The sequence below is a fragment of the Macrobrachium nipponense genome, chromosome 11 (assembly GCF_015104395.2).
Source record: "Macrobrachium nipponense isolate FS-2020 chromosome 11, ASM1510439v2, whole genome shotgun sequence".
In the NCBI taxonomy this organism is placed as follows: Eukaryota; Metazoa; Arthropoda; class Malacostraca; order Decapoda; family Palaemonidae; genus Macrobrachium; species Macrobrachium nipponense.
The window spans coordinates 41,828,953-41,854,940 of NC_061087.1; the positions used below are offsets into that span (position 1 = coordinate 41,828,953).

Sequence of the window (25,988 nt, forward strand, 5' to 3'; positions counted from 1 at the left end):
ATAAAAGTGATTTGAGCAGATTGAGTGTAAGTGAAAGAAATGGCTGAATAATCATCCCAGATCAGCTGTTAAGTTAGTGGGAAGCAGAGTCATTCTTCCCTCTCTCCCTCTGTCTCTCTCTCACTCAGCTCACCGAATACTAATTCGAGCAAGCTTTTTTTTTTTTTTATTGCGTTTGTTTTCGTGTTTTATCATGTTAAATTTATTGTGAACGAACATTTTATTTTTTATGTGAATTGGCACTGATTTTACGTACATATGTATTATAGTAAAGATTTTATTGTCTCTTCTCTCCTCAACAATACCACGACGCACGATAACTTAAAATCATTCATTCATTATTCCTCATAACTATAAATGCTCCCTCCCTCTACCTCAAGTTGACTGTGTATCACCACAATGACGAATGATTTTGTTAATCATTTGTGCTAAAATTTTATTTGAAAAGCTTTGTTCTTTCATTTACCATTTTGCTAATATTGTTCAACTAGACCGTCTCACTCGGCACACCAAACTTTGGCTCATTAAACTTTTTTTTTTCTTCTTTTTTTCTGTAATTGGCAATTTGGATTTTCATATTTTATCATTATGTTAAATTTATTGGGAAATTCCCTTTTTATGTGAACTTTTATTGCTTTTACATACATACAGTAATATTTTAACTCTCTCTTCTTCTTTCCTCAACATATCAACGCTCCCTCGTTCAGTCTCAAGTTAGCTGGGCGTGACGTCACCGCGGTTACGTACAATATTATACATCTTTTATGCTATATGTTGTTTTGAAAGCTAAATTTTATATTAAATGCTTAATCATTTTATTTATTTTGTCAAATATTATCATTAAACCATATATTATTAATGAAAATTAAGACAGTTTAACTTGTGAGACCCAGTAGCCCATCAAATACAAGTATAAACTAGATAATCAGTCTTTTCGAAGTACGAGCATTTGATCGACAAACGATACAAAATTTTCTTGAAAATTTTGTTCGAAAAATGGAAAGTTTTACCCGAAGAAACGTTCGACAAACAAATGGTATACCCCGTGTTAGTTTTATTTTCAAAAACTAAATATAGATATCATTTCATTGTCCATATAGTAATGCAGCTCACAAGACGTGTATAGTATTATATTACCTATGTATAAATTTCAGTCTTATTTTGATTTTCAGATTTTATTCAACCTGACGGCTGTTTTCATTTGCCTTTTTTGTTCTCACTAAATAGCAACTCTTGTGGACTGCTACTGGAGACGATTATTCCTAAATGTTTGAAAGATTCAACCCTATTAATCTTTTCTCCATTTGGTGGCCTTACCATTGTTTTATGTATCCTCTGTCCTTATCATTTCTGGTTTTTCTGCATTCGTCTCAAGTATCATCTCTTAGATTTATAATGCATTCTGTTAAAACAAGATTTGTAAGTCTTGTGGTTTTGCTAATTAAAGCAGCATCTTCATATTCCTTATCTGTCAACTTTGAGAGGATGCTGTTAAATGCCTTCTCATTACCAGCCAAACCAAAAAATCAGAAGGAAATATTTAAATTCCATAGGCTGCTGCACAGTATGCATTAAGAAATATTGATCTGTGCAGCTCCTACCATTTCTAAAACCAGGTTATTCCTATAAGCATTTTATCAGTTACTTTCTCCAGCCAAATGTAAGCCCTTTATTAAATGCCAAAGGAAAAATTCTATACAGTTACCATAAATGCAGAAATTGAATGACACCTGAAGAAATAAAAACTACACTATCTGGAGCACAGTAAGTTATCAGGGATGGCACCTGTTATTCTTATTGAAATGATTGATTTCTAGATTAATTACTAAAATTGATTACTGATCTTCAAGATTTTTCATGTGAATTAAACACTTCAATATTTTTTATCAAGTCTGGACATACCAATAGCTTACAAGAGATTACTGTCAGTGAATAAAGCTAAAAATACACACCATATATTTTTTCAACTCTTAATAAACTAATTCTTGAACCTTAGTTTTGGTCTAAAGCATGCATTTCTGTGTGAAATTTAGGATCCATTAATGGATTTTCATAGACAATTTTTATAATGAGGCGGGTGTTAAACTGAAATCTTACATTGCCAATATTTATGTAGTGAAATCAAATGATTATAAAATGAAGTAGGTTAAAAACAAGTGAAATACTTATAATCAAGAAAAGGTATGTAAAAGAGGTTGTATGTTTTTCTTAAAACCCAAAGTTTTCTTATAATTGTAAAGGTTCATTGTTCTGAAACTTGAGAAATATCAAAAATTAAATGAAAAAAAAAAAGAAAACACGGCATGTAATGCAACACTTGATGTGAAGAAATGAGTCAAAATACAATAACCAAATCATAAAAAAACTGTTGCATACTTATCACTAGCACAGCAAAATATACATGAATCAAGTGTCAGAGCCTACACATCCATTACACATAGTAATTAAACATAACTTAGGAATTCTACATATTCAGTGTATATGTTCTAAATGACGCTCAGTGCCCATGTAGTATCTTATAAAATAAAATATTGTAAATCCAACGGAACTTGATATAAGAATGATCTGGGGTTACTTGTCAGCTAATATTAATCTTACCACCCCCATCAGTTTTGTTATTGTACTTGTTATATATCAAGTCATCATTGCACTGCCACTGGCTCTTGCTCTTGCTCTTGGAACAGTGTGTAGATGAAGTTAAAATTTGCAGGAGAGGCTCGTCAACCTTTTGAAATTTTTTTTGCAATTAAATCCTTTTATGTAAGATTGAATTACAAAAATAATCATCTGATAAGAATAAGTGCACTTCAAAGAGTTTTTGCCTAGTTTTCAGTAATGTGTGCACTGTGTTTTGGGCTTGTTTTTTGCTGGATTTCCTTTATTAGCACATGTAGGCTTTGTGTTTGATTTATTGATGCTTTTTCTCATATTGCTGCTTTCATTTACATTATAAAAATTTTTGATGGCATCTTTATTTTGAATATAATGTAACTATTTGTATCCATATAACAGATTAAAAATGATTTCCACATAAGTAACCTACCAAGTAATTACATAGCTATGGTTTTCTACTAGCAAAGCTGCCTTTTTTTCTCCCTCACAATAGCAATTCAATTGTTTTGTGTAGGTGACAGGCTCCACCCACTATTGGGTCACTCGGGGAAACAACCAGCCAGTTAGTTCAGTTGTGTTTCAGCCACTTTGTCTTGCATATAGACCATTTGCAAGTAGCCTCTTTCTTGTACTTCAGGTTGTCTTGACTGGACTTTGGTGAAGTATTATTGCATTATTTAATGAAGCCTTGATTAGCTTATTAGCATGTAGGATCAGGTGTTTCGTATTATGTCTGATTCTAGTTCCTCTAGCCTTTGCTATTGCAGTGAAGGTTGTAAGACCAGATTGACTAAATCTTGCTATGATTCACATTCAGTTTATAGTAAGTGTAGGGGCAAGGAGTGTAGTAGAGAGAGAAAACTTGTGCTGAATGTAATGTTTGGGATGAGAAAAGTGGGAAGTTCTTAGATCTCACCTAGACAAGTTAGAAAGGGATAGGAAGAGGAAAGCTGAGAGCAGATCACACAGCTAGAAACAACTCCTTAGCCTAGGTTGGAAGTTAGCCCTGCTATTCCTTCTCCTATTTCCGTAACTTTTTCCTCCGTAATCCTTGTTTCCTTCCTTACTGGTTCATCCACCTAACCTCCCATTTCCTAGGGGCACCTTTTTACTTTTAACCTAATGCCATTGCCAGTCTAGAGGTTAGGTTTAACAAGGAAATTAATCTTGTACTTGTGCATACAGTGATGGAGTTAGGAGAGTCACTGAAAGCATTAATGGACAAAGTGACAGTTTAGTGCAAGTGGAGGAGGTGGTTATCCGTCGTGTCGAGTCTCTCAGACCAAAGTCCCTGTCATACTCTCTTAAACCTAGGAGAAGACATGCTGGAAGTCCAAGGGAGGCTGATGGGGTTTTGTCCACGGGCAGTGTGCCCCCTCAGTTGAGCCTGTTGCATGTTCCCAGGTATCGACAGATAGCCACTGGAAAAGGTGTCTATTTGGATGTTCACCAGTTGTGGGTACCTCGGTTCGTTGGCCTCAGTCCAGCATCCATATTCCACATGGGACAATCCGGAGGCCGCCTCTCCTGAATGCCCCTTACCTGGACCCCGAGCACCCTTCGTCATTGCCAGCTCTTCAGTACAAGTCTCCAGCTTCATATCGTCAAGGGGCCCACTTCCAGACCCTGGTCTCCTACTTTAGATCAAGATGAGCCATCATTTGCTCCCATTAAACAGCAGTTGGATGTGATAATGAACTCACCAAGATCTGCTCTTGATATGACCCTGTCTCTGATCTCATCAGAAGAAGAAGAGTGTGATCAAGATCCTGCTCCTCCTTCGGCCTGTGCAGCTCTTCTTCAGTATCTGTTACCGAGCTATCCCACCTTTTTTTGCACCAACTGCCTCGGTCTCTCCTGCCTCGACCTGTTGATGAGAATCCATCTGGAGGACAGAACTAGACTCCCCAAGGTGGTGCTTTTGTCATTCTTTCAAGAAGACTTCTAAAGACATCAGAGATTGGTTTTTCTGCTAAGAAGGAGCAAGGCAAAGCATCCTTTGCCTTTCCTCAGTTGTGCTTAGTCTGGAGGAGGTATCTATCCTACATCACCAGGGAAGCTCCTTCTTTGGGAGTCACTGCCTCCTTCCAAGGGGACTTCTCCTGCCTCATCAACTTCCTAAAGTTCTGCTTTCTTGTCGGTGAAGATAATGTTTTTGTCATTGTGAACTAGACCACCTTGTTAAGGACCTCTTCAAGGTGTTCAAGTTGGAGCTCAGGCCAAAAAGATTGAAGATTTCAATGGACTTAGTGGGAGACATTGCCTCAGATTGGCTGGGTGGGGGAGGTCTTGTCCTGCACAGAGAAGGCAATTAGTGATGGTTCTCTTGAGCTTGCGACTTATTTTTTATCCCTTAGAATAATGAAAAAGAGAAAAACTTTAGTGCTCCTTTACCACTAAAGTAGTCACTCAGACACAGAGATCATCCTTTTGTCTTCTGCCTAGGATTTACTGTTGCAATCTTCCACACCCTAAGCATTTGTCTGTTTGCTTTCAAGAAAGCCTCTCCACTCCAGCAGCTGCCCTTTTGTGGAAGTAAGCCCAGGTCACTTCCTAGGACCTGCTACAATATCAGAACTGTGGCTTATCAAGGTTTTGTAGGAAGTCTACACCATACCATTCAATAAAGAGCCCCCCCCCCCCACCCCCCCCCACCCCCCCCCCCCCCCCCCCCCCCCCCCCCCCCCACCCCCCCCCCCCCCCCCCCCCCCCCCCCCATACATACACACTTTAGTTTTCTTCTCTCATCGCATTGATGGCCTACTTGAGCAACTCAAAGAAACATTCTGGCCTTCTGGAGGAAGTTTCCTCCTTTAATTTAAAGAGGGCCATAGAAGAGGTCAAGGACATCAGCACAGAGGGCTTCTACAACCATCTTTTTTGTGGTCCCCCAAAACATCAGGGAGTTTAAGACCAGACCTCAATATAAGCACAAGTTCTAGATGTTTACGAACCACTGTCTTTTCATCCAGGCTTCAGGAAGCATCAAAGATTCACCTCTCAGGACAAAGTCTTCAAGTTTCTGCCTCTTTGCTTTGACCTTTCTACAGCACCTCAGGTTTTCACTCATGCCCTTGCTCCTGTAGTAAAAATGGCCACATTTATTAGATATAAACATCAGTCTGTATCTGGAGGACTGGTGGCTTCTTCAATCCCTTTCAAAGGAAAAGTGCATGAAGGACCTGTGCAAGATTCTTCTCTCAAGAATTGGGCATTCTCATCAACTTCCAAAAGTCCCAGTTGACCCCATTGCAAGAGATCCTCTATTTGGGGATGATTCTCAACTCCGGACTTTTCTGGCTTTTCCATCTTAAGAGAATCGACATCTTCCTTCAGATGGTCTGCAACTTTCTAGCCCTCTTGTCTTCCTTGGCCTATTAGTGGATGAGCCTACTAGGCAGACTTCATATGAGAGTTCTTCAATTCTTCCTCAAGGCCATAAGGAACTGGAAGACCACAGTAGGACACCTGAGTGTTTCCAGTCACCACAGAAAATCAAATCAGACCTATGATGGTGGCCATCTGAAGAGAGGCTTTCGGAGGGAAAGTCCCTTCATCCTCTAAGCCCTAGCCTAGACTCCTACTCAAGTTGCCTCAAACCTAGTCTGGGGAGCCCCTTCTGGGGAAAAAAGAAAATTTCCGGGCACGTGGTCCCCGACAGAACAGAACCTTCACATAAACGTCAGAGAGCTGAAAGCGGCTCACTTAGGGCTTCAGTTCTTCTTGACCATGGTTTGCAACAAGACTGAAGTAGTTCATGCAGACTTTATCATGGCCTTAACGTAAATTCGAAAGCAAGGTAACACTCATTCCTTTTCTTTTTGCCAGGCAGCAAGAGATCTTCTCTTATGAGCAGATAAAAATCTAGTGACATTGGTCACTCAGTTTATTCAGGGGAAATTGAATGAATGTTTTAGCAGAGGAGCTGAGTCATCAAAAAAGCATGGTCCTTCCCTCAGAATGGACCCTGGATCCCCTGGTTTGTCTGGATTTTTGGACACTATAGGCAGACAAACATTAGACCTACATATTTGCCACTCCAAGAAGCAGTAGATTGGTTTAATTTGCATCTATATACCTTCCCTTTTCTTCAGTATGGTTAGGGAGGAGATCAACAAGTTTCAAAATCATCACAACCAACTATAACCCTCATAGCCCTGTTTTGGCCATTGAAGTAGTGGTTCCCAGACCATTACGGTTATAGATGGACTTCCCAAGAATGCTTTCCCCAAAAACTGCATTTACTCAGCCCCACTTTAAGAGACACCACGAGAGGTTGTCCGCTCTTGCTCAGATAGGCTTCAGGTTGTCTGCAAGCTTGTCAGAGCAATTGGATTTTCAAGAGGAGTGGCAAAGGCTATTGCATGGTGGAGGCATAACTCTTCTAGCCTTGTTAGACAAGGCTAAGTGGGCAGTCATCGGTTGATGGTTGTACCAGGGACATAATGTGTCTTCTTATATATATATATACAGTGGACCCCCATATTTGCGTTCTCTGGATTCGGGGACTCACATCATTTGCAGATTTCTCTCAGGAACATTTCCGCACATTATTTGCAGAAAAATTTGGCTATTCACTGTATATTCCTATGAAATATCCACAAATTCATGTTGTTTTTTTTATACAATTTTTATCGTAAAATGCACTTTTTGTGATAAAACTATTAAAAAAACTAGTATAAGAAATGTTACTGGGTTTTTCCTGAGTTTTAACTAACAAAATAAGAGGTTTAAAGCATTTTTTCATAGGGGTTCCAACTATTCGCGGGTTCTAACTATTCAGGGGGCTCTGGTACACATCCCCTGTAAATACGGGGGGACCACTGTATAAACTCAGAATGATGATTTTCCATCTATATTTGAGGAACTCTAGAAATTTGTTCCTCTTCCACCATTATGGGATATCGAGCTCACAGTTTGTAAGACATGGAGAACATAGACCTTCTTCAAATTTGAACCTTAACAACCTCATAAAGTCCTTCGATACGTATGTCCAAGCAGAAGAAGGACGACCTAGTCTCTTGGAACCTGGACATAGTATTAAAAGTGGCTGCCAGGTTCTAATTTTGAACCCCTTCTCCCCGCTTCTCTGAGGAATCTCACTCATACATATACCTTTTTTCAAATTTGGATCTTAACAACCTCATCAAGTCCTCATGATACGTCCAGGCAGAAGAAGGATGACCTAATCTCTTAAGCCTAGATGTAGTATTGAACATTGGCTGGACAGGTTCTACCTTTGAACCCCTTCGCTCTGCTTCTCTTAAGACAATTCCTCGTGTCTCCAGGATTTTTAGCCAAGAACAAGAACCTGTTCAAGTCCTGGCCTCGTTCTTTTATTAAGAGTTTAATGGACGTCCTTGTCTCCAAAGAAGAAGAGAGAGAACTCTGTCCTGTTGGAGTTTAGAGGTATTACCTCAGGAGGACTGAAAAGATGAGAGGTCAATCCAGTAACCTCTGGTGTTCAATTAAGAACCTGTCGAGTCCTCTTACTAAGAACGCATTGTCGTTCTTCCTAAGGGATTTGATTACGGAGGCTCATCCACAGATTCAGAAAAGACATTTTGCCTACTTTTAAAGTGAAAGCCCATGAAGTCAGAGCAGTGTCTACCTCTTTAGTTTTCAAGCCCAATATGTCCCTCTCCTCCATTCTATTGGATGTGCAAATTGGTTTTTTTGCATGTCACTATTTAAAGCAGGGAGAAATAGTTTATTAATTGCAGTACCTTGGGACTGTTATTGGTGGCTGGCATGGTATTGGGGGAGGATTCATAGAAAGCACACTTTTTCTCCTACTATTCATTTGCCTTGAAGTAGGGTTTTAAGTTTTGTGGAGACCTGCAAGTACAGTGCACCTGGAGGTACCAGGCCAGTCTTAGTGGATGGGTTGTGGTATTTTGAGATATGTGACAGCATTGTCTGGTGGTTTTTAATTAGGTACTGTGCCCAGGGCAAGGGCACCATTGTATGCTTTGCTAACCATCAGGCTTTATTATCCTTCGCTGCAAAGCTCCCACTGAAGTAGAGGCGACCCACGGCTCAACTGCCATGCCATTACAGGTTAAGATGAGCACCAAACAGAGGCAGTATTCACTGCAGTAAACTCTCTACCAGGTAAGGAAATAACAAGCATTGCATCAATGCTGACCAATAATTGTCTATTTCAAAGTCATTACCATGCTTTAATGTTTTGGAGTAGAATATATCCATGTATCCCACCTCCATTCAATGTGGGATTCAGCTATGTAATTACTTAGTAAGTTACTTATATGAAAATGATATTTTCATAATAAAATTAAATTTTATATATACTTACCTAGTAATTATGGAATCGAAGCCCACCCTCCTCCCTTCCCATGGACAAACACAATTGAACTAATCAGCTGGTAGTTTCCCTGAGTGCTCCAATAGTGCGCGGATTCTGTCACCTACACAAAAACAATTGAATCACTACTGTGAAATTTTAAAAAAAAGGCTGCCATACGAATAGAAACTTAGCTATGTAATTACTTGTTAAGTATACTTATATGAAACTTAATTTTATTATGAAAATGTAATTTTTCAGTTGTGTTGCAATGAAATTTTAGCTACATATTTTGATTTAGCAGTTTTTCAACACAAGTTTAATTATTCAATAATACTGTTCCCCATAGGGGGTAGTGCCATTAGTGCACTTTCATGTGGTGCAATGTAGGCATTACTTAAGGTTCTGTGCAATGTCCCTTCAGCCCTTCCCCCCCCATTCCTTTTACATACTTCCGTTTAGTAAAAGGAATGAAAGTGTAACAGGAGGTTTTCCTCCTGTTACACCTTTCAAAACCTTTTTGCTGTCAATTTCTGTTTCAGCGCCAAATGAACTCATAGGTCCCAGCAGTCAGCCTTTGGCCTCAATTATATTTTTATTCTCTCAAAGATACTGGTATTACAAAAAACATTCAGGTATATTCGTCACTTATTAAAAAATGATGTGAGTGACCAGATTTAAATTATGTGCATATGTTTATAGGTGTAATGTTTATAGTATATAAATAAATATAATTGAGAAACATTTGTTTATGCAGCTTTTCATGAGGTATTTGACATTGTAATGCATTTTGCAAAGGTCTTTGCCCTCTTGGTCAAATTTTCAGTTCATTGTTGTTGAAGCTGCTTATAGGATTCATGGATAAGGGGTGGGGTGAGATTACACCATTGTTTGCTTACTTTAGAATTAGTATTTCTGGAACCATTATTGTAATCTTTGATTTTTGCATATGAAAGGAAGAAGCACAAAGGATTCATGGATAAGGGGTGAGATTACACCATTGTCTGCTTACTTCAGAATTAGTATTTCTGGAACCATTATTGTAATCTTTGATTTTTGCATATGAAAGGAAGAAGCACCAAATGGTCAGGGGTGGCAAGGATGGTCCAATGCAGCACAATTGCAAAAAGCTGAAAACTCTCTTAGCCACCTCACCTTTTCAGCTGAAGTTGTGGGATGTCCTGCTTCTTGCTCTTTTGTCATCCAAATCAGAATTAGTGTAGCAACTTTAGGTCTCTTTGTATTTAAGTAGAAATTTTGCAGATTTAAAGGAAAACTAGCAAATATAGTAAGATTTCATTATCATGTTTCAAGGTATCCACAAGACTTCAGCAGCCTTGCCATGGTAGATAAAAGTGAAATAAATATCCAATAAAAATGATCAAACTTGTGCCATCTGTCTTACCATACCTGTGTTCATGCATAAAGGCAGTCATATGGAGATAAACATACTTATTTAACCGTGATTTGAAAGATCCAAGAAGTGTTATAAAGTTCACAGCATTTCCTAGCTATCAAACAGGTGTTCCTTAGGCTATCACAAACTGCTTTTTTTAACATTGTTTATTTTGAAGTTAATGATCACATCAAGATTAAACTAACAGTGATATTAGTGTCAAGCTTAAAAAATAAATGATCTCGATGATTTGTATCTACCCTTGGTTAGGCCTGATCCTAGTTGCAAGTCGTTCAAGATAAAAGTTTGTAATGCTGATATTAAAGATGAAAATTTATAGTTAAGATAAGAAACAATTATCTACCACCTGTAAGTCAAAGCCTCCAAAACAAGATAGGTTTTCTTATATTTCATGTAAGCACATCAGCATGTGAAAAAGATCTTGTGCTTTACTTGGGATGCACAGTAATTCCATGCAAGAACAAAGACAACTGGTCATAGAAGGGGGGAGGGGTGAAAGTTTTGTATACTAACCACTTCTGAATCTTTGTATGCTGGGAATCACAGAATCTTCTCTGTTAATTGCCTGCCCTTCAGACCTGGATGCATAATGATAATGAGTACAGTATGTATGTATTGTACTGCATATGGGGTATTTTATTTTTGACAGTTCAGTTTATGTTTTTTCTAAATGTTTTTTATAATTATGGGTCAAGAATTTTTCAAGGTGTATATTGCAGAACAATTTTAGATTGTTTACATTTTCAAGATAGTACTTTTAGCAGATGTTTCGTCTCAAATGTAGTATTGAAGTTCATCTTGGAATTAACAGAGTACCTGTTATTTATCTGTCTTTGCACAGTTTTTCTTGATAAACTGTAGTTATTCATTAACAAGATTACTGGTAGTGAAGTAGCTAGGTAAAAAAAGAAAAATATAAGAGATTTAAGTTTTGTATATTTTTATACTGCTTGGCCTTTTTTTCCACTTAATTTTCTGGACAGTCATTCTAGTTGTCACCGTAATAGATCACAGTTGATGGATTAGTATCATGACTATTAATTGTATTGTAATTATCTCGATTTTCAGTTAATACGGTTGAATAGTGAAGGTCAGTTAGCTGTTGGGGAACGCTGTGTGGATGCAGATGGTTTAGGGATTAAATTGATATTCTGTCGTTTGGGAACAGTAGATGGACCTTGGCAGTATGATGAGGTAAGTGTAATGCCATTTGTTCTCATTGTCATTAACACATCAGCATAGTACTTTAACCCTTAGTGGATGGGTAAAAAAATCAATATGCAGCTCCTTAGGCTGGGTAAACTTTGAGGTCGGCCAATTTACAAAAAAAAACACATCAGCAGACGGAGGATGATATGCTAATGCACATGGTGAAAGAAAAAAAATGCTAAAAAATTTTCCTTACCTTCCACAAAAAGTTGAAAAATTACTATCTACAACCCTTGTGGGCCTCTTTTACAAGACAATCGTAAATTCTACCAACTTATATATGTTTTTGTAATAAATAACTATTTATTATGTAAAATTATAATTACATCTCACACAGTATCAAAAACAGATAAGAAATAGAATCAGAAACAATTCTTAGCATATTTGTTGAAAAATATTTACGTAAATTTACCGAGAACAAAGATTCAGTAACTTTTTTATTTTTTACATGCTTTTTGTAATATTTCTTTGCACTTTTCCTTGCAAAATTACATTTACAACCAACATAGTACCATAAAAGACAAGAACATAAACTAACAGCAACCCCTTGGTATAATTATGAGTAAATTTACAAAAAAGAGACGCAGTGCATTCCCCCTTGAAGTCAGAAGCAGAAACTGAAGTCCTGAGATGCCAGATTCGTGATTTTAGCCAGTATAAAAAGTTGCCATTAGTGAAGTGAATTTAGGGACATAGAAGTATTGGCACCTCTTTCTTGCCCAATTCTTTCCAAATCTATGGTGCTTATTATTGCTTATCTACGGGAGCAATCTGTCCACCACCCCAAACCTGTTATTACTACTCCTGAGAAGCTATCCATCCATTAAGGGTTAATCATAATAAAGTTTGAAATTGCCTTTTTTATTTTATTAACACAGTTGAACCTGACCTCTGAATTAACATCCTTAATTAGATGAAATCATTGTTTGCTTCCTCCCACAAGCTGACTGGTGTGCCAAATAGGTTGTAATATGAACGTATTATTGTACTGGAATTAGTAAGAATATTTATTTGCATCTTTGTTTTTCAGCAAAATCATGTTTTACTACACAAGCGATAGGAAAAGTGCTGCCCTACACCCTCAGAATAAACCAGTTGACATTATTACCATGTGATCCAATCAACAATTACCAGAAATGGCAGTTTAAAGAAATCACCCCCAAAGTGGTGAAGGCGTAAGCCAAAAGTTCTAATATTTTTCAGCATTGATTTGAAGTAAGATGGAAGAATGGTTTTTTAATTTGTTAATGGAGTTGTATTTTATATTTTGCTTGTGATAGTACAGTATACTGTATAATTATAATGTTAAGGAGCGTTGTGAGGCATTTAACTGCACAAATTTTTTGCAGGTTCTAATTATTAATGAATTATTTTCACAAGTGTTGTTAATATTTTTTTTATGGAGTGTGTAAGTACTGCAGATTTTTTTATCACTATATGTTTGCTACGCAGTTATTATTTTTATTTGTTTTTAACACGGGATTAATATAGAAATTTTATGAGGTTTGTAAACAGCATAAGGTCATGACTCATACTGATGGGACTTGTAGAAATGTTTTTTGTCTATTTATTGATTTTTTTATATAATTTTATGCTATAGATTTTAAATGCTGGACTAAGTAGAATGTTTTGATATTAGGTCAGCAAGTTATAGGGTAGAATTATATTCAAGCAACATACCACATCTCTGTATTGTTGGTGGTTAGAGGAACCATTAGTATGACATTTTCCTTATTGTCCTCTCTGTTGTATATAAAGATTTTTCTGAGTAAAATATCTTTTTTATTGATCATCTTTGAAGTAGTTTAAATGTAAAACATTCCCTTGTACAGTATTAAGTAAAAATTTCACCAAATGTAAAACATTCACTTGTATTAAGTAAAAACTTTCCCCATATGTAAAGTGATATGTCAACAGTAATTCAGTTTTATTCACAAGAAGGTGATGAGAGGAAATCTGTCCTTTTGTTGTCTCCGTATATAATTTGAATAACAAATTCATCATTAATTTATCTAATCCGTTATTTAGTGTCTTAATTTATGAAACCATATAATTTATCTATTATTATTTAATATTGGTGGCTTGCTACCATCCCACATGTTGCATTCTTGTTAAGACTTTTGACAAGTACTTATTTCAGTCAGTTTTGCTTTGCTGTTTGCTGTTTCATTCACTATAAGAAGAACCTAATAAAAGCTTACAGAAAAATAATCGGATATGGTGCAGCTATGGTGAAATCATGATTTTAACCAAGAATGATTGCAACAATAATGGAGGGATCACTCTTGTTAATTTTAGTTGTAAGTTATTTTAATCATTGTCTGTGATGTCTTGTTCTTTTTTAAAGCATATATTAAAAATGTAACCTGGGTGGGTCAAGTAACTGGACTCTAATTTGTTGCTAGCATGAAAGATGTGTTTTCTCTTAGATAAGGTTAATATATAATTTTTTTGTGAAGAAAGTTTTTATTTTCCACTACAGTATAAAATTATTTAATTAATTTCCTATCATTTCTTGAGTGATCACTTATTCCCCTTACCATTTTGTGCTGTTAACTTAAATAGTACTGCACTGCCATATTTCTTTTTAGTCTGCAGTTTAGTTTATTCTTGAAATCGAGTTACTTTAAAGTCTCTGCTGTTTTGTATAAGGCAGTTTTGTGCTTATTTTTATTTTATCATAAGGTAAATTTATTGAATTGGACAGATGGACTTATTATCAAGAAAAATTGCTTATTGTGTTTTTTTAAATAATAAGCAAAACTTTACATTTGGTAAAGTTGCTAAAAACTATGCCTAGTAATGGGGGACTGCTAGGGGAGCCTATACTAGCAGACGCAGAAGGCATGAAATGGGCAATAGGCCTTCCAAGGTGGTACTTCTGGTAGGCCTAGGGAGGCCCAAATAGACATCTTTTGCACATCAGAGCCTGAAACAAAGAAACAAGTTGGTGCTGCCTCCTCTCTCCTCATAGGGGCTACATTCCCTCCTGAGAGAGAAGAGGCACCATTATACAAATAATCATCCTAATGTTAAGAACGAGGGATTGTTAGTTGTGAAAAGTACAAATTAATAAAAAAAAAATTCATTTTTTAGTGAAGTTATGATATTTAAAACTGATGTATCATACTTTTCTTATAAAATAGAAAAGCAAGATAAGTGTCTTATGGATCAGATTATACTTTTGTACTGAGATTAAAGAATTTTCTTCTAGTTGGTCTCGGCCAGTATAGTGTACATTGACAATGATTCATATATAATATAGGGCTCAAGACGAGGGCTCTTTCTTAACCTGCACATTTGGCAACAGCACATTACACCTCGGCTATTATTGTGTCAATCACACACACTGTGCCAGATCTATGCACTCATTGCTCTCTTTCAGGTCTGTGTAGGATAATTATTTACCCAAATCCCATGCCTTTTCATCAGTGGAAGTAGGTGGGTTTGAGGACTCTCAGCGGCTACCAAAAGTACGTGTTTCCTGTTAATTTCCTGTGAACACTCAACATGATCAAGTTTCTTCATTTTGAAAATGCAACTAAAGACATTTTTTGTGGTTTCATTATTTCAAGGAAACCAATTTGCACTAGAAAGTTATTCATAACAGTACGTAATTAAAATCATAGCTCCATTTTTTGACAAGATGTCTGTCTAAAGTCTGTGTATACTCGTGTAATGTTCCACCTCATTTTTTACTGCATATATTAGGATTTTAGCATGTACCCCTTGTTAGATTCAAGTTTTTATTCTGGCAATAAGCTGAGCCGCTATTTACCATAGTGCCTCTCGTATGCCGGCAGTGTTCGGGAGTTAGCACCGAAGCGGAAAAAAAGTTTTTTTCAAAAAATCACACGCTTAGTTTTTAACCCTTAAACGCCTATTGGACGTATTTTATGTCAAGATAAATTTTATTTTGGGTGCCGACTGGACGTAATTTATGTCGACATAGAAAAGTTTTTTCAAAAATTCGCGGAAAAATATCTTATAGGCCTACCAGGCGAAAGCTTTTGAATCACGCGCCTTGGGGGATGCTGGGAGTTCACCGATCAAGGTGTTGTTTTGTTTACAATTGTTACGCAGGCGCGCAAGTGCGAATTTCTTTCTTATCGCACGAAAAAGTATCAGTGACACATCTCGGAAATTATTTTGTCACTGACATAATTTTTGCACCATTTTAAATTAGCCGTTCATGGAGTATTATATATGAAAATGTGCGCATTTTCATGTAGAAATACAACAAAAAATACTCATGATTGTAGCTTTTATCAGTTTTGAAATATTTTCATAAATAACGATAAGTGCCAAAATTTTCAACCTTCGGTCAATTTTGACTCTACTCCGAAATGGTCAAAAAACGCAATTGTAAGCTAAAAACTCTTATATTTTAGTAATATTCAATCATTTACCTTCAATTTGTAACAAATTAGAAGTCTCTAGCACAATATTTCAATTTAATGGTAAATTTATGAAAAAAACTTTATCCTTATGTCCGCGCGGTAACTCTTCCGAAAAAATCATACGTGCGATTGTCGTAATGTTTGCACCATTTTAAATTAGCCTTACATAAAGTTTATATTTGGAAATGTGCACAATTTCATGCACAATACAACTAATAACAACCCATGGTTGTAGCTTTTATCAATTTTGAAATATTTTCATATAAATAACGATAAGTGCCAAAATTTCAACCTTCGGTCAACTTTGACTTTACCGAAATGGTCGTAAAACGTAATTGTAAGCTAAAACTCTTATATTCTAGTAATATGACAATCATTTACCTTCATTTTGTTTTGCAAACAAATTGGAAGTCTAGCACAATATTTTTGATTTATGGTGAATTTATGAAAAAAAAAAAAAAAAATTTCCTTTCCTTACATCCGCGCGGTAACTCTTCCAAAAAAATCATACGTGCGATTGTCGTAATGTTTGCACCATATTAAATTAGCCATTACATAAAGTTTTATATATGAAAATGTGCGCAATTATATGTAGAGTACAACAAAAAATAATTGAAGGTTGTAGCTTTTCTCATTTTCAAAATATTTGCATATAAATCATGATAAATAGAAAAAAAACCACACCCGGTCAACTTTGACTCTACCGGAATAGGATCCCACAAGTGTCAAGGCCTTTTCAATCTTTGAATCACTGGACTCCAGAATATTAAACCCTAAGTTGGGCCACATTTTCACTGTCAGAGTAGCCAAGAAAGAGAACAATGAACTTGTTTCTTGTTGAGTTGCCGACCTATATTCAAGCGACTTTTTCCTTCTCTTCTTCCTCTTATGTCAGTTATAGTGAGCCCCCCATATTTGGGCACTCCGAATTTGTGACTCACATATCACGGATTTCTCTCTGGAGCATATATACCCATTATATTCTCAGAAAATTTGCCTATTCACAGTATTTTTCTATGGGAAATATCCACAAATTCCTTTTGTTTTTATCAATTTCATCATAAAATGCACCTTTTGTCATAAGAATATTTAAAAAAAGCAGATATCAAAATTTTTAGTAGGGGTTTATCTTGAGTTTTAACAAACAAAATAGGCAGTTTTAAACATTTTTATAGGGGTTTCAACTATTCACAGGGGTGTCTGATATGCATCCCCCGCGAATACAGGGGGAACACTGTACTTCAATTATTCTTTGTTCAAGGAGCTTGCCTGAGACTCACCCACTACTGGTAAATTTTTCAAGGTTTAGGAGCAGAGCCATGGGTGTGAAGGTAACCAGTGAGGAATACACGATTCCCCGCCATCCAAGTCCTCTGTATTAGTCAATGTCATACCATGCTGAAAGCACCTCTTCTAGGCCAATCAGTAAAGTTCAAGAACATTAGGTCTGTTCGGTACTTGAATGGGTGACTGGCTGTGCTACACCGGATGCTCGTATTAAAATTTGCTTCCCAACTTCACTTGACAACAGTCCAGTCACATTCATGGGCTACCAACAATTCAGTGGACCTCATGGCCAACCATGTACATTCCAGGCATGAGGAATGTAGTTAGGTCTCTGCATCAGGAGATAGCAGACAGGCTTTTTCATCTGTGGGGACAGTGATAGACCTCTTCGTGACAAGGCAGAGGACACCCTTCAACATCCTTGGAACAACCTGGATTGTTTTATCCTTCCCCCCCACCCCGTTTTGCCTGATATGTCATGTTCTGAACAGTGATAATTTCCCAGAATATCAGGATGACCCTTGTAGCAACTTTATGGAACGCAAGCAGAATGATTCCTGGATCTTCTATCTCTGCTCTCAGCCCCGAGAGAAATACCCTCTTGGCATAATCTCCTCTGTCAACCGCATGTATAGCAATACGTACCATCATTTAGTAGAATCCCTATCTTTTCACTGTTGGAGAAATTTCAATGCAGCTTAAAGTTTTGAACAGTCTTGTTCATTTAGAGAACTGAAATTTCCTACCTTGGATCTGACTCTGGTGCTAAGAAGTCTTACTTGACCCCCTTACAAACCACTGCGTGCGGTCTCATCGGATAGGAACTTGACCCTCAAGATGGTTTTTCTTCTAGCTTTGGCTTCATTGAAGAGATTGGGTGAACTCCCACGACTTGTCTTTTGATGTTAAAAACATACCCAGGGGTTTGAAGTCAGTAGTGTTTATATTTGTCCTGGAATTGATAGCTAAGACTTAAAACCCCTCAGTTCATGATGACACGTTTACCTCCTTTTCCGCCCCCTCAACCTGGGACCACCTTGACATGGTGAATGGGCTCTTGAACCCCAGGAATTTGTTCCTGGGTTTGAGTCCAAGAGTCCCATATGTCATAATTATATTTCTTTGGTTTATTATTTGTGGAATTTTCCACTTTTGCAAAACATTTATTGGACCTGATAAATAAGGATAGATAGATATAGCTGGGACTGGGTTTTTATCCAAAGCTAAATAGTGGAAACTGTGGTAGGACCATCAACTACCCAATAATGTTCGGACCTAAGGGATATCAATTCAATATCTCAAGGGGAGAACTATTCTTCAGTGCTGGACCACCGATTCCAGGGGGCTCTGGTTCTGGAGAGAGGACTCTCGGCATTCAGTCCGGTTTGCCCATAACATGATAGGATGGGGATGATTGTATTCTTGTAATACTCTCAGTCCTATCACAAGCAGGTTTAGCTTACACTTTGGCCACACTAATCGTGTTGTGCCATCCCCTGTGGGGTAGGGTAGGGACGTGGACATTTGGGAGTCAGTTCTCACTTGTGTCACTGTTGAAAGAATAAACTCCATGAAAGGCTGATGATATTTTTTTTAAGGTTTTCAGGTGATTTTTTTTCTCCTCTCTCTAATCTTTATGGAAAATATAAATAAAGATTTGAGTACCCCTGGATCCTCTGATGGCACAGTTGACGACTGCTGGTACCCCCTCCTCTAACCACCCTTTTGCAGTTGTAGATGACACTAGCGCGTTGAAGAACCACCATCCTGCTTCATGTGAAGTATCAGAACACACGTCAGGGTGCAATAACATTAAAATTGAAAAAAAGTAAAATCCTCTTGGTAGATTCCAGTGTTGTAACATTGGAACCATACATGGCAAAAGATAACTGAACCAGGGGTGAATAACCCTCCCAACCCCCTAACACTGGCATCACTTACAAAGTAGGCCCCAAAGAGGAAAAAAACTTCCGACTGGACACTACACTGGTGCATTTTGACCACCTTTTTGGATCAGAGAACTGGTCAAGATTTCTGATCCTTAAAGTAGAACATAAAAGTCCAACTGCTATATGGACTGCAGATATACAGTGGTACCTTGACCTACGAGTTTAATTCGTTCCATGGCCGAGCTCGCAGCTCAATTTGCTCGCACATCCAATCAATTTTCCCCATTGAAAATACTTAAAATGCCCTTAATCTGTTCCAACCCTCAAAATGCCACCCCATATTTTGATGTTTCATATTTTAAATAAGGAAAATACATTTCTAAATAACAAATATTGTATACAGATATAATAGAAAGAATATGTAAAGATATAATAAGGTTTATACAGTGTAAAGGTAGTGTTCAGGTTACGATAATTATTCGTCTTACAATAATCTGATTTTATAGTGCGGGAGCTCACAGAGATTTGTATTACATCTCTAGTACAAAAGGTTTGATAGTTAAAGTCATCAGCTGGTGTGATGGGGTCCTCCGAATGGCCATTCTTAAGTTATGCCGTTGGTGCGTTGAGTAGGGGGCGCTGCTTGAACTGCCCCCCAAAACAGGTTTAAATTACATTTTGTAGTACATGAATCAAACCTGTGATAAAAGTTTCGTTTTGGCACTGTGAGTACAGATGTGCCCTTCTCTTAAATGGCGCAATTGGTGCAAAACGCATTTAAGAAGGGTCCAAAGGGAAAGGCACTACTGTCATATTTAAATCACAATTTGAGTCATCAATGAAACTTCGTGGAAATATACCTTGAGCGTCCTGATGAAGGATCAGTAAGCGATACAATTTCAGAATGATAGGTATAAATTGTGCCTTTTTCTTTCCAGGTGCTCGAGTTTAGTGAAAATCAGGGTTCCATGACACCAGTATGGTGGCAACTTTGCTTTGTATGAAGTTAGCCAGTAAGAAGGGTCTAAACTGACAAGTATATGTATATATTATGAGAGTCTTTTGTGAGTTTATGGGGTTATTTCAAAACTTCAGGATTTGAGATTTTTTTTCGATTGTCTCCAAATTGAGAGCCGAGTGTGTTCTACACATTGCTGGATTATTACGTGAAATGAAAGAAATTAAATGTTTTTCTTGAGTTATTTATTTTCACTTGAAAATTAGTTATTGATGTAGCTATGTATATAGAACATGTTCTAGCTTAGAATAAAAGCCCTTTTAATTCCTGGCTCCAGGCGTGCCAGGCATTGTATTCTCCATGCTGGGAAGCTGTCGGAGAAGAAACAACGTTGAGACATTTTACACTTCCATGAGAAGAACTGGAGTATTGTGCAAACCGCAGCTGAGAAGTAGGCGTGAAAAACCCGATTTCAGAAATCGTTTATTATGACTTGGTTGTGTTCACCTCGCCCGAGAGCCCAGATGAGAATGATGGTTATCATGTATCCTGCTACCAGAAATTCACAGCCGTTACATCCACACCATCAGCTTCTGGAGATAGACCAAGAATTTGGTGCATTTATGTTCCAATGCAAGGGTAGATGACGATGCTGAACCCTAATCATCTGGAATTCTTGTCACCTGAATTTTCTGTAATAAAAAGAGGAAGAAAAAAGGAAGGGCTATTGAACTTTTAGGATCATGTAAAACACTAGAAGCAGGACACAGGATTCAAGAGGCTGCTGAACTGCTGCAGGATACAGCTGTCTTTTCTAAAGTCGTTGTAGACCTGGTGGCAAAAGGAGCTAAGTATCATCAATCATGCAAGAGCGCATTCTTGCTTATAGCCAATAGAACTAATAGTAACTAAACAAAAAGGGATTTTGACGTAGGAAAAATCTATTTCTGGGCGAGGAAGCCGTGTCGCTCCGTGAAACATGTGTCCTCTTTAGCACCATTTCTAGTAAGATATTGCTATGATACCAGAGAACTGCTAAATTGGACATGTCAGAAGTCTCTGACTCGCTCACCTAAATAAAAGGTGTCGGTTATAGAACTGGGGCGAGTGTTAAACACTACCACAGTAACCCCTCCAATTAGCCTTTTCCTCATCAAAAGACCCTGAAAACGACAATAATTGCTGTTAGAAATATCCATGAATATGTCGAGAAGTTTGTAATTGCTGAGAAACGTGCAGAACTGTTGAAATCTGTGTATGTATGATTGTTATTTGGACTTTCGTTCATCTGCTGATGAGTCTCCTATGCATCGACACAATTTGTTGCGAAACCTAACAAATAAGGTTGGGTCTAAAATCAAGCCCAGACTCCGGTAGGTAAGAAATAAGGTAGTAATCTTTACAATGCTGTAATTGTTGATGATTCTGTATGTGTGGCTTATGACTACACAGAGTCCAAGGAACGACTCCTCAACCAAGCAGCTGTAATATTGCAAAAGCAGCAGTTAAATGTTACAAAAAAGATGTACTAGATAAACCAACACTGAATGATATCAGAGACCGGGACACATTTGTACCCCAGACTGTGATGAACTTCTTCAAAGTTCTGTACACAGGCAACATATCTGACCAACATGGAAAACAAATTAAATGTCGTATTGATTCCTCCATATCAGGAAGCATTGTTTGTTGTCAAAAGAGGCCGTGCAAAACCAGCAGAACATGTAACTCTAGGTATGGCTATGAGATCTATCACAGGTAGCAAGAAGCTTACTGAAGTCTGAATAGGTTTGGGCATTGTCTCAACTATTTCATGCTTGGAGGAACTCCAAACATCAACTGCTTAAGCAATCCAAGAGACGATAGAAGCTTTCCCTGAGGACACTTTGGCAGGAGCTCCAATGGGACTCGCATTGGACAACTTCATGAGATGACACAGATGTTGTCTGGGAGCGATACACTGCATGATACAATCGGAATTCTGTATCAAAAATTTGCCAGGAGATCATAGCAACAGTCAACAGAGTGATGAAACACCAACACTAGTTTAAAAGGCAACAGCAAAGAAAGCTGCCAAGAAGAGGCCTATTCACTGTCGCAGACACATCTCTTGCCCCCTATTTTGGTGTCCCCGAAATAGCTACCTTTACCTGTATGGACACATCTATTTTTTACCATACCTGATGCTGCAATCACTGCAAAACATCTGGAGCTCATGTGGATAATGAGCCACGCATTTGAGGACATGTTCTTCCCAATGCCATCTTCCACAAGGATCAGCTACCAAAACAGGAAGTGAGATACATGCCAAACCAACAAGCCCATCACCAGCTCTTTTCGGTAGTGTGACAAACCTTTTGAACAACCCAGAAGTGTGCTGAAGAATGCAACCAAGAGTATGGACTGGTTACATATGAACTTGCAGCAGCAAGACCAGCCATGCAAATCCAGGCTACAGATCTCCCAACATTTGACAATGTTTTCATCAGATGGGTGCTTTCCATATAGAGATGGACATTTTTTTCAAGGCCTTGGAAAATTCATAGCAAAATCAGGAGGACCTGACATGCTTATAGAGACTGGTGTCCTTGCATCAGGTTCTTTTGATTGGGTTCCTCACAGGAAAACCCTTCAACCAATGCAAGAGGCTTCATCCTCTACTTGGCATTACCTTTGAAAGCCTGCATTTCAATGCCTTTCTAGAGACAAGTGATTACAGAGAAGAGCTTCATACCCTGATATTTACTGTGTAAGCAAATACCTATACAGGAGAACATGGGCTTGAGCTGGTGATCAATACAGATCTTTCTGAGAAGTATTCGAAAGAGTATTCTGAATTCACCAAGGCAATCGTATCAGGAGCTCGTGGATACACTGCAAAGTTCTGGATGATGTATGTGGAGTACATTTAACTATTTCACCAACTTGAAAGAGCTATCCTGACAAATAACATCGAGCGTTTTGTCTTCACACTGACACCGATCATTGACCTGTTCTTTGCCACAGGCCCCATCAACTATTCCCACTGGTTAACAAAATACAATTGGACGTTGAATATTGATGAGACTCATCCCGGCCTTAGAGAGATACTTAATCGGGGTGTATTCACAGTGCAAAGGACAGAACATGATTTCAGCAGAATTCCTGTGAATTTGACACTGGAATAAACTATCAATGCTGACACCACATCTCCAAATGACAGGAAATCACCTCTTTTCACTAATGACTACTCCGCTCGCCTCAGATGGATGGTACAACAAAAAAAGGCTACTTGAGCATTGTTCATTAGTCAGCTACAAGAGATGACAAGACTGATTAGCAAGGAAGATGTCACTACAGAACTTAGGCCAACGACGAATCCAACGTGACAATGTTTAATGATTTTCTGAAGATCCCTTTCAGAAAAAATCATCAAGTAAATCTTAGATACGAACAATCCATATGAAACCCAGGAAGCTTCAGAGGTATTGTACAGTATTTGCACAGAAAAAAGGTACCAGTAATGAAATCCTTGACAGTCTCCTCAATGTAACAACTAAGGGAAAAGTCAGACACAAAGAATTCATCCAGGCTTGCATGAATGATCTAACAAGTTTGAAAGTGTAATAAAGAAGGAAAAGCTGAAAACCTTTGTAGATGGTTCTGCAAGCAATCGTCGGACAAAGAACACGAAAGTTGCAGCCCTTAAAGGATTACATGATCTGATGGGATGCCTCCTTGTGCTGTCCATCAAGAAGAGACCTGACATGCAGCATACTCTCCTGTACCCATTGATCCCAGTACCTCTGTCTTTGGCCAGCCCTGAAGAAGTAATGGCGAAGACCGATAAGAGTGCACTCTTCAATATGTTGGAGAGTAAAGTGAAAGGTCTTGAAGAGCAGCCAAAGGAAGTCAGTGCTTACATCATAGGATGGACAGTTTCTCTTACATACCTTGCCACCAAATTTGCCCTTACATACAGAGGGTTAGCCAGAAGTATTCTTACCCAGAGTTTAGCAACATCAGCCAAACGCATACACTAGCCTTTGATGACTAGCCACAGCCCTCAGTAAAGGACACTGAAAGAAACGGGCGAGGGTCTGATGACAGAACCTTCTTCATCACAGGGTCAGAGCAGAGACGAGTGTCAAGAAATCTAAATTATGCCCTAAAGTCTAAGTCTTTCAAGAACCAGCTACCCCAGTTTCTTGCCCTTGAATGGCAAGACTCTTCGTATGCTAACATTTTTGGATCGTGAAGTCTTCTTAGATGTCAAAGGGGAATGTTATAAGTTCCAGGTGACAGAGGGTATGATACAGCAAAAACACAGTGGTCAGGACATCTGACACAGGCATTGCAGTGATATTATTGTACCACGCAATAGATTTCTGCCAACATGTGGATGGATATTGGAACAGTTTCAATGAAACAATCGTCGTTACGTCAGCCTGACTGCAATATGGAAGGAACTAGGACCAGATCTTTGTTCAGCGCTGGCCAGCTTTCATGCCTTCATGGGATCAGACTATACATCCGCATTTGTCAGAAAAATGAAGGTCAGGCCTCTCCAAACCCTAGAAAAGCAACTTAACTACCAGAAGACTTTTCAGAGTAATGGCAATGAAGCTCTACCGTTTCTAACACGATGAAAGAAGCTCTCCAGAGGTTCACAGCTACAATGTATGGAGCTGAGGATAGAGCAAACACTAGATTTGAAAAACTAATAATTCATGAGTTAGATATATTAGATATTATGTAATATCTGGGTAGATATGTTAAGAATGCAGAAGTCTGTAGAAATAATTATGTAGGGAATAAATTAGCTAGGAAAATCTACTAGTAGAGTTATGGTAGATGAAGGCGAAGGAGGGGTAGAGAGAGGTAGAAACTGAATGCAAAATAGGATGTTTTGAAAAGTGAGACCATAAAACCAGCGCATTCGACACAACAAAATGTGATGAGCCAAGTTGTAATTGTTGAACCTTCACCCATCAAATGGGTGGTTACGATGGATCACGGCACCCACTCAGATCGCCCTGGGGTGGAACTGGAAACTGTAGGCGTCCAAGAGCAACCAATTAATACAAACTACTATGATATTCAGGGCCTCTGTAACACGGTTTTTGGACTTTGCTCCTTGTCAAAGCATCGGTTGTAGCTGAAAGTTGACATATGTATATTTTACAACCACACACAAAATTTGTCAGCATTGTCAATAACCTAAACCCGATAGTTTTAATTTTTATAGAGTAAAAATTATCTAGCCGACGCCATGGCCAATAATTACGAGCCAAGAGTCGAAAAACATTCATTACGTAAGCAAAGTAAACACCTTTTTACGAAATGTTGCGCCGCCCATCCACTAGACAGAAACCATTCACCTTGTTCCATCGGCTCTGAAACCCAAAGACTATGAATGGCGGAACGATACATAGATGTGGGTGGGGTATCTGTGCTAGTGTAGTAATACTACTGTAGCAGTAGTGCCGCAGCAGTATAACAGTAATATACATGAATTAAACGTTTAGGCCAACTGCTGGGATCCTTGAGGATCATTTAGCACTTCTTACAACTACTCGAGAAATGAGTTTTTATAGCCAGAAGTTAAATTTTCTAATCCAACAATGCCCATGATAGACTTCAGTGTTATCCTGAATTATAATGAGGCCAAAGTGGGTGGAGCCTCATGAAGTTATCATTCTGACGATAATAAGTGGTGAAGGTTTAAAGCCAAAATATAGTACCGGCTATTTTTTTTTCAGTAAATAGGTAGATAGCCAATAAATAAAGATTGCATGACATTGGATATAGCAGTTATCAAAACAAGCTTGTCTACTATGATTTTGAAAATTACCATCTATTCCCTTACCCAAATCTTGTCAATCTGATTGTGACCTATAAAGCAGGCTGTAATTTCTTAGGAAACTTATTT

General features: G+C 38.0%; 1 protein-coding gene across 1 annotated transcript in view; it reads left to right on the plus strand.

Moving 5' to 3' along the window:
• Positions 1 to 11,576, plus strand: part of LOC135208572 (N-acetylgalactosaminyltransferase 7-like) — a gene marked incomplete in the record, with an annotated part of 305,399 nt that extends 293,823 nt beyond the window's left edge. Inside the window, 1 exon segment of the mRNA XM_064240908.1 lies at positions 11,403 to 11,576. Within this exon segment, the coding sequence (XP_064096978.1) occupies positions 11,403 to 11,576 (174 nt within the window).
• Positions 11,577 to 25,988: the final 14,412 nt, after the last annotated feature.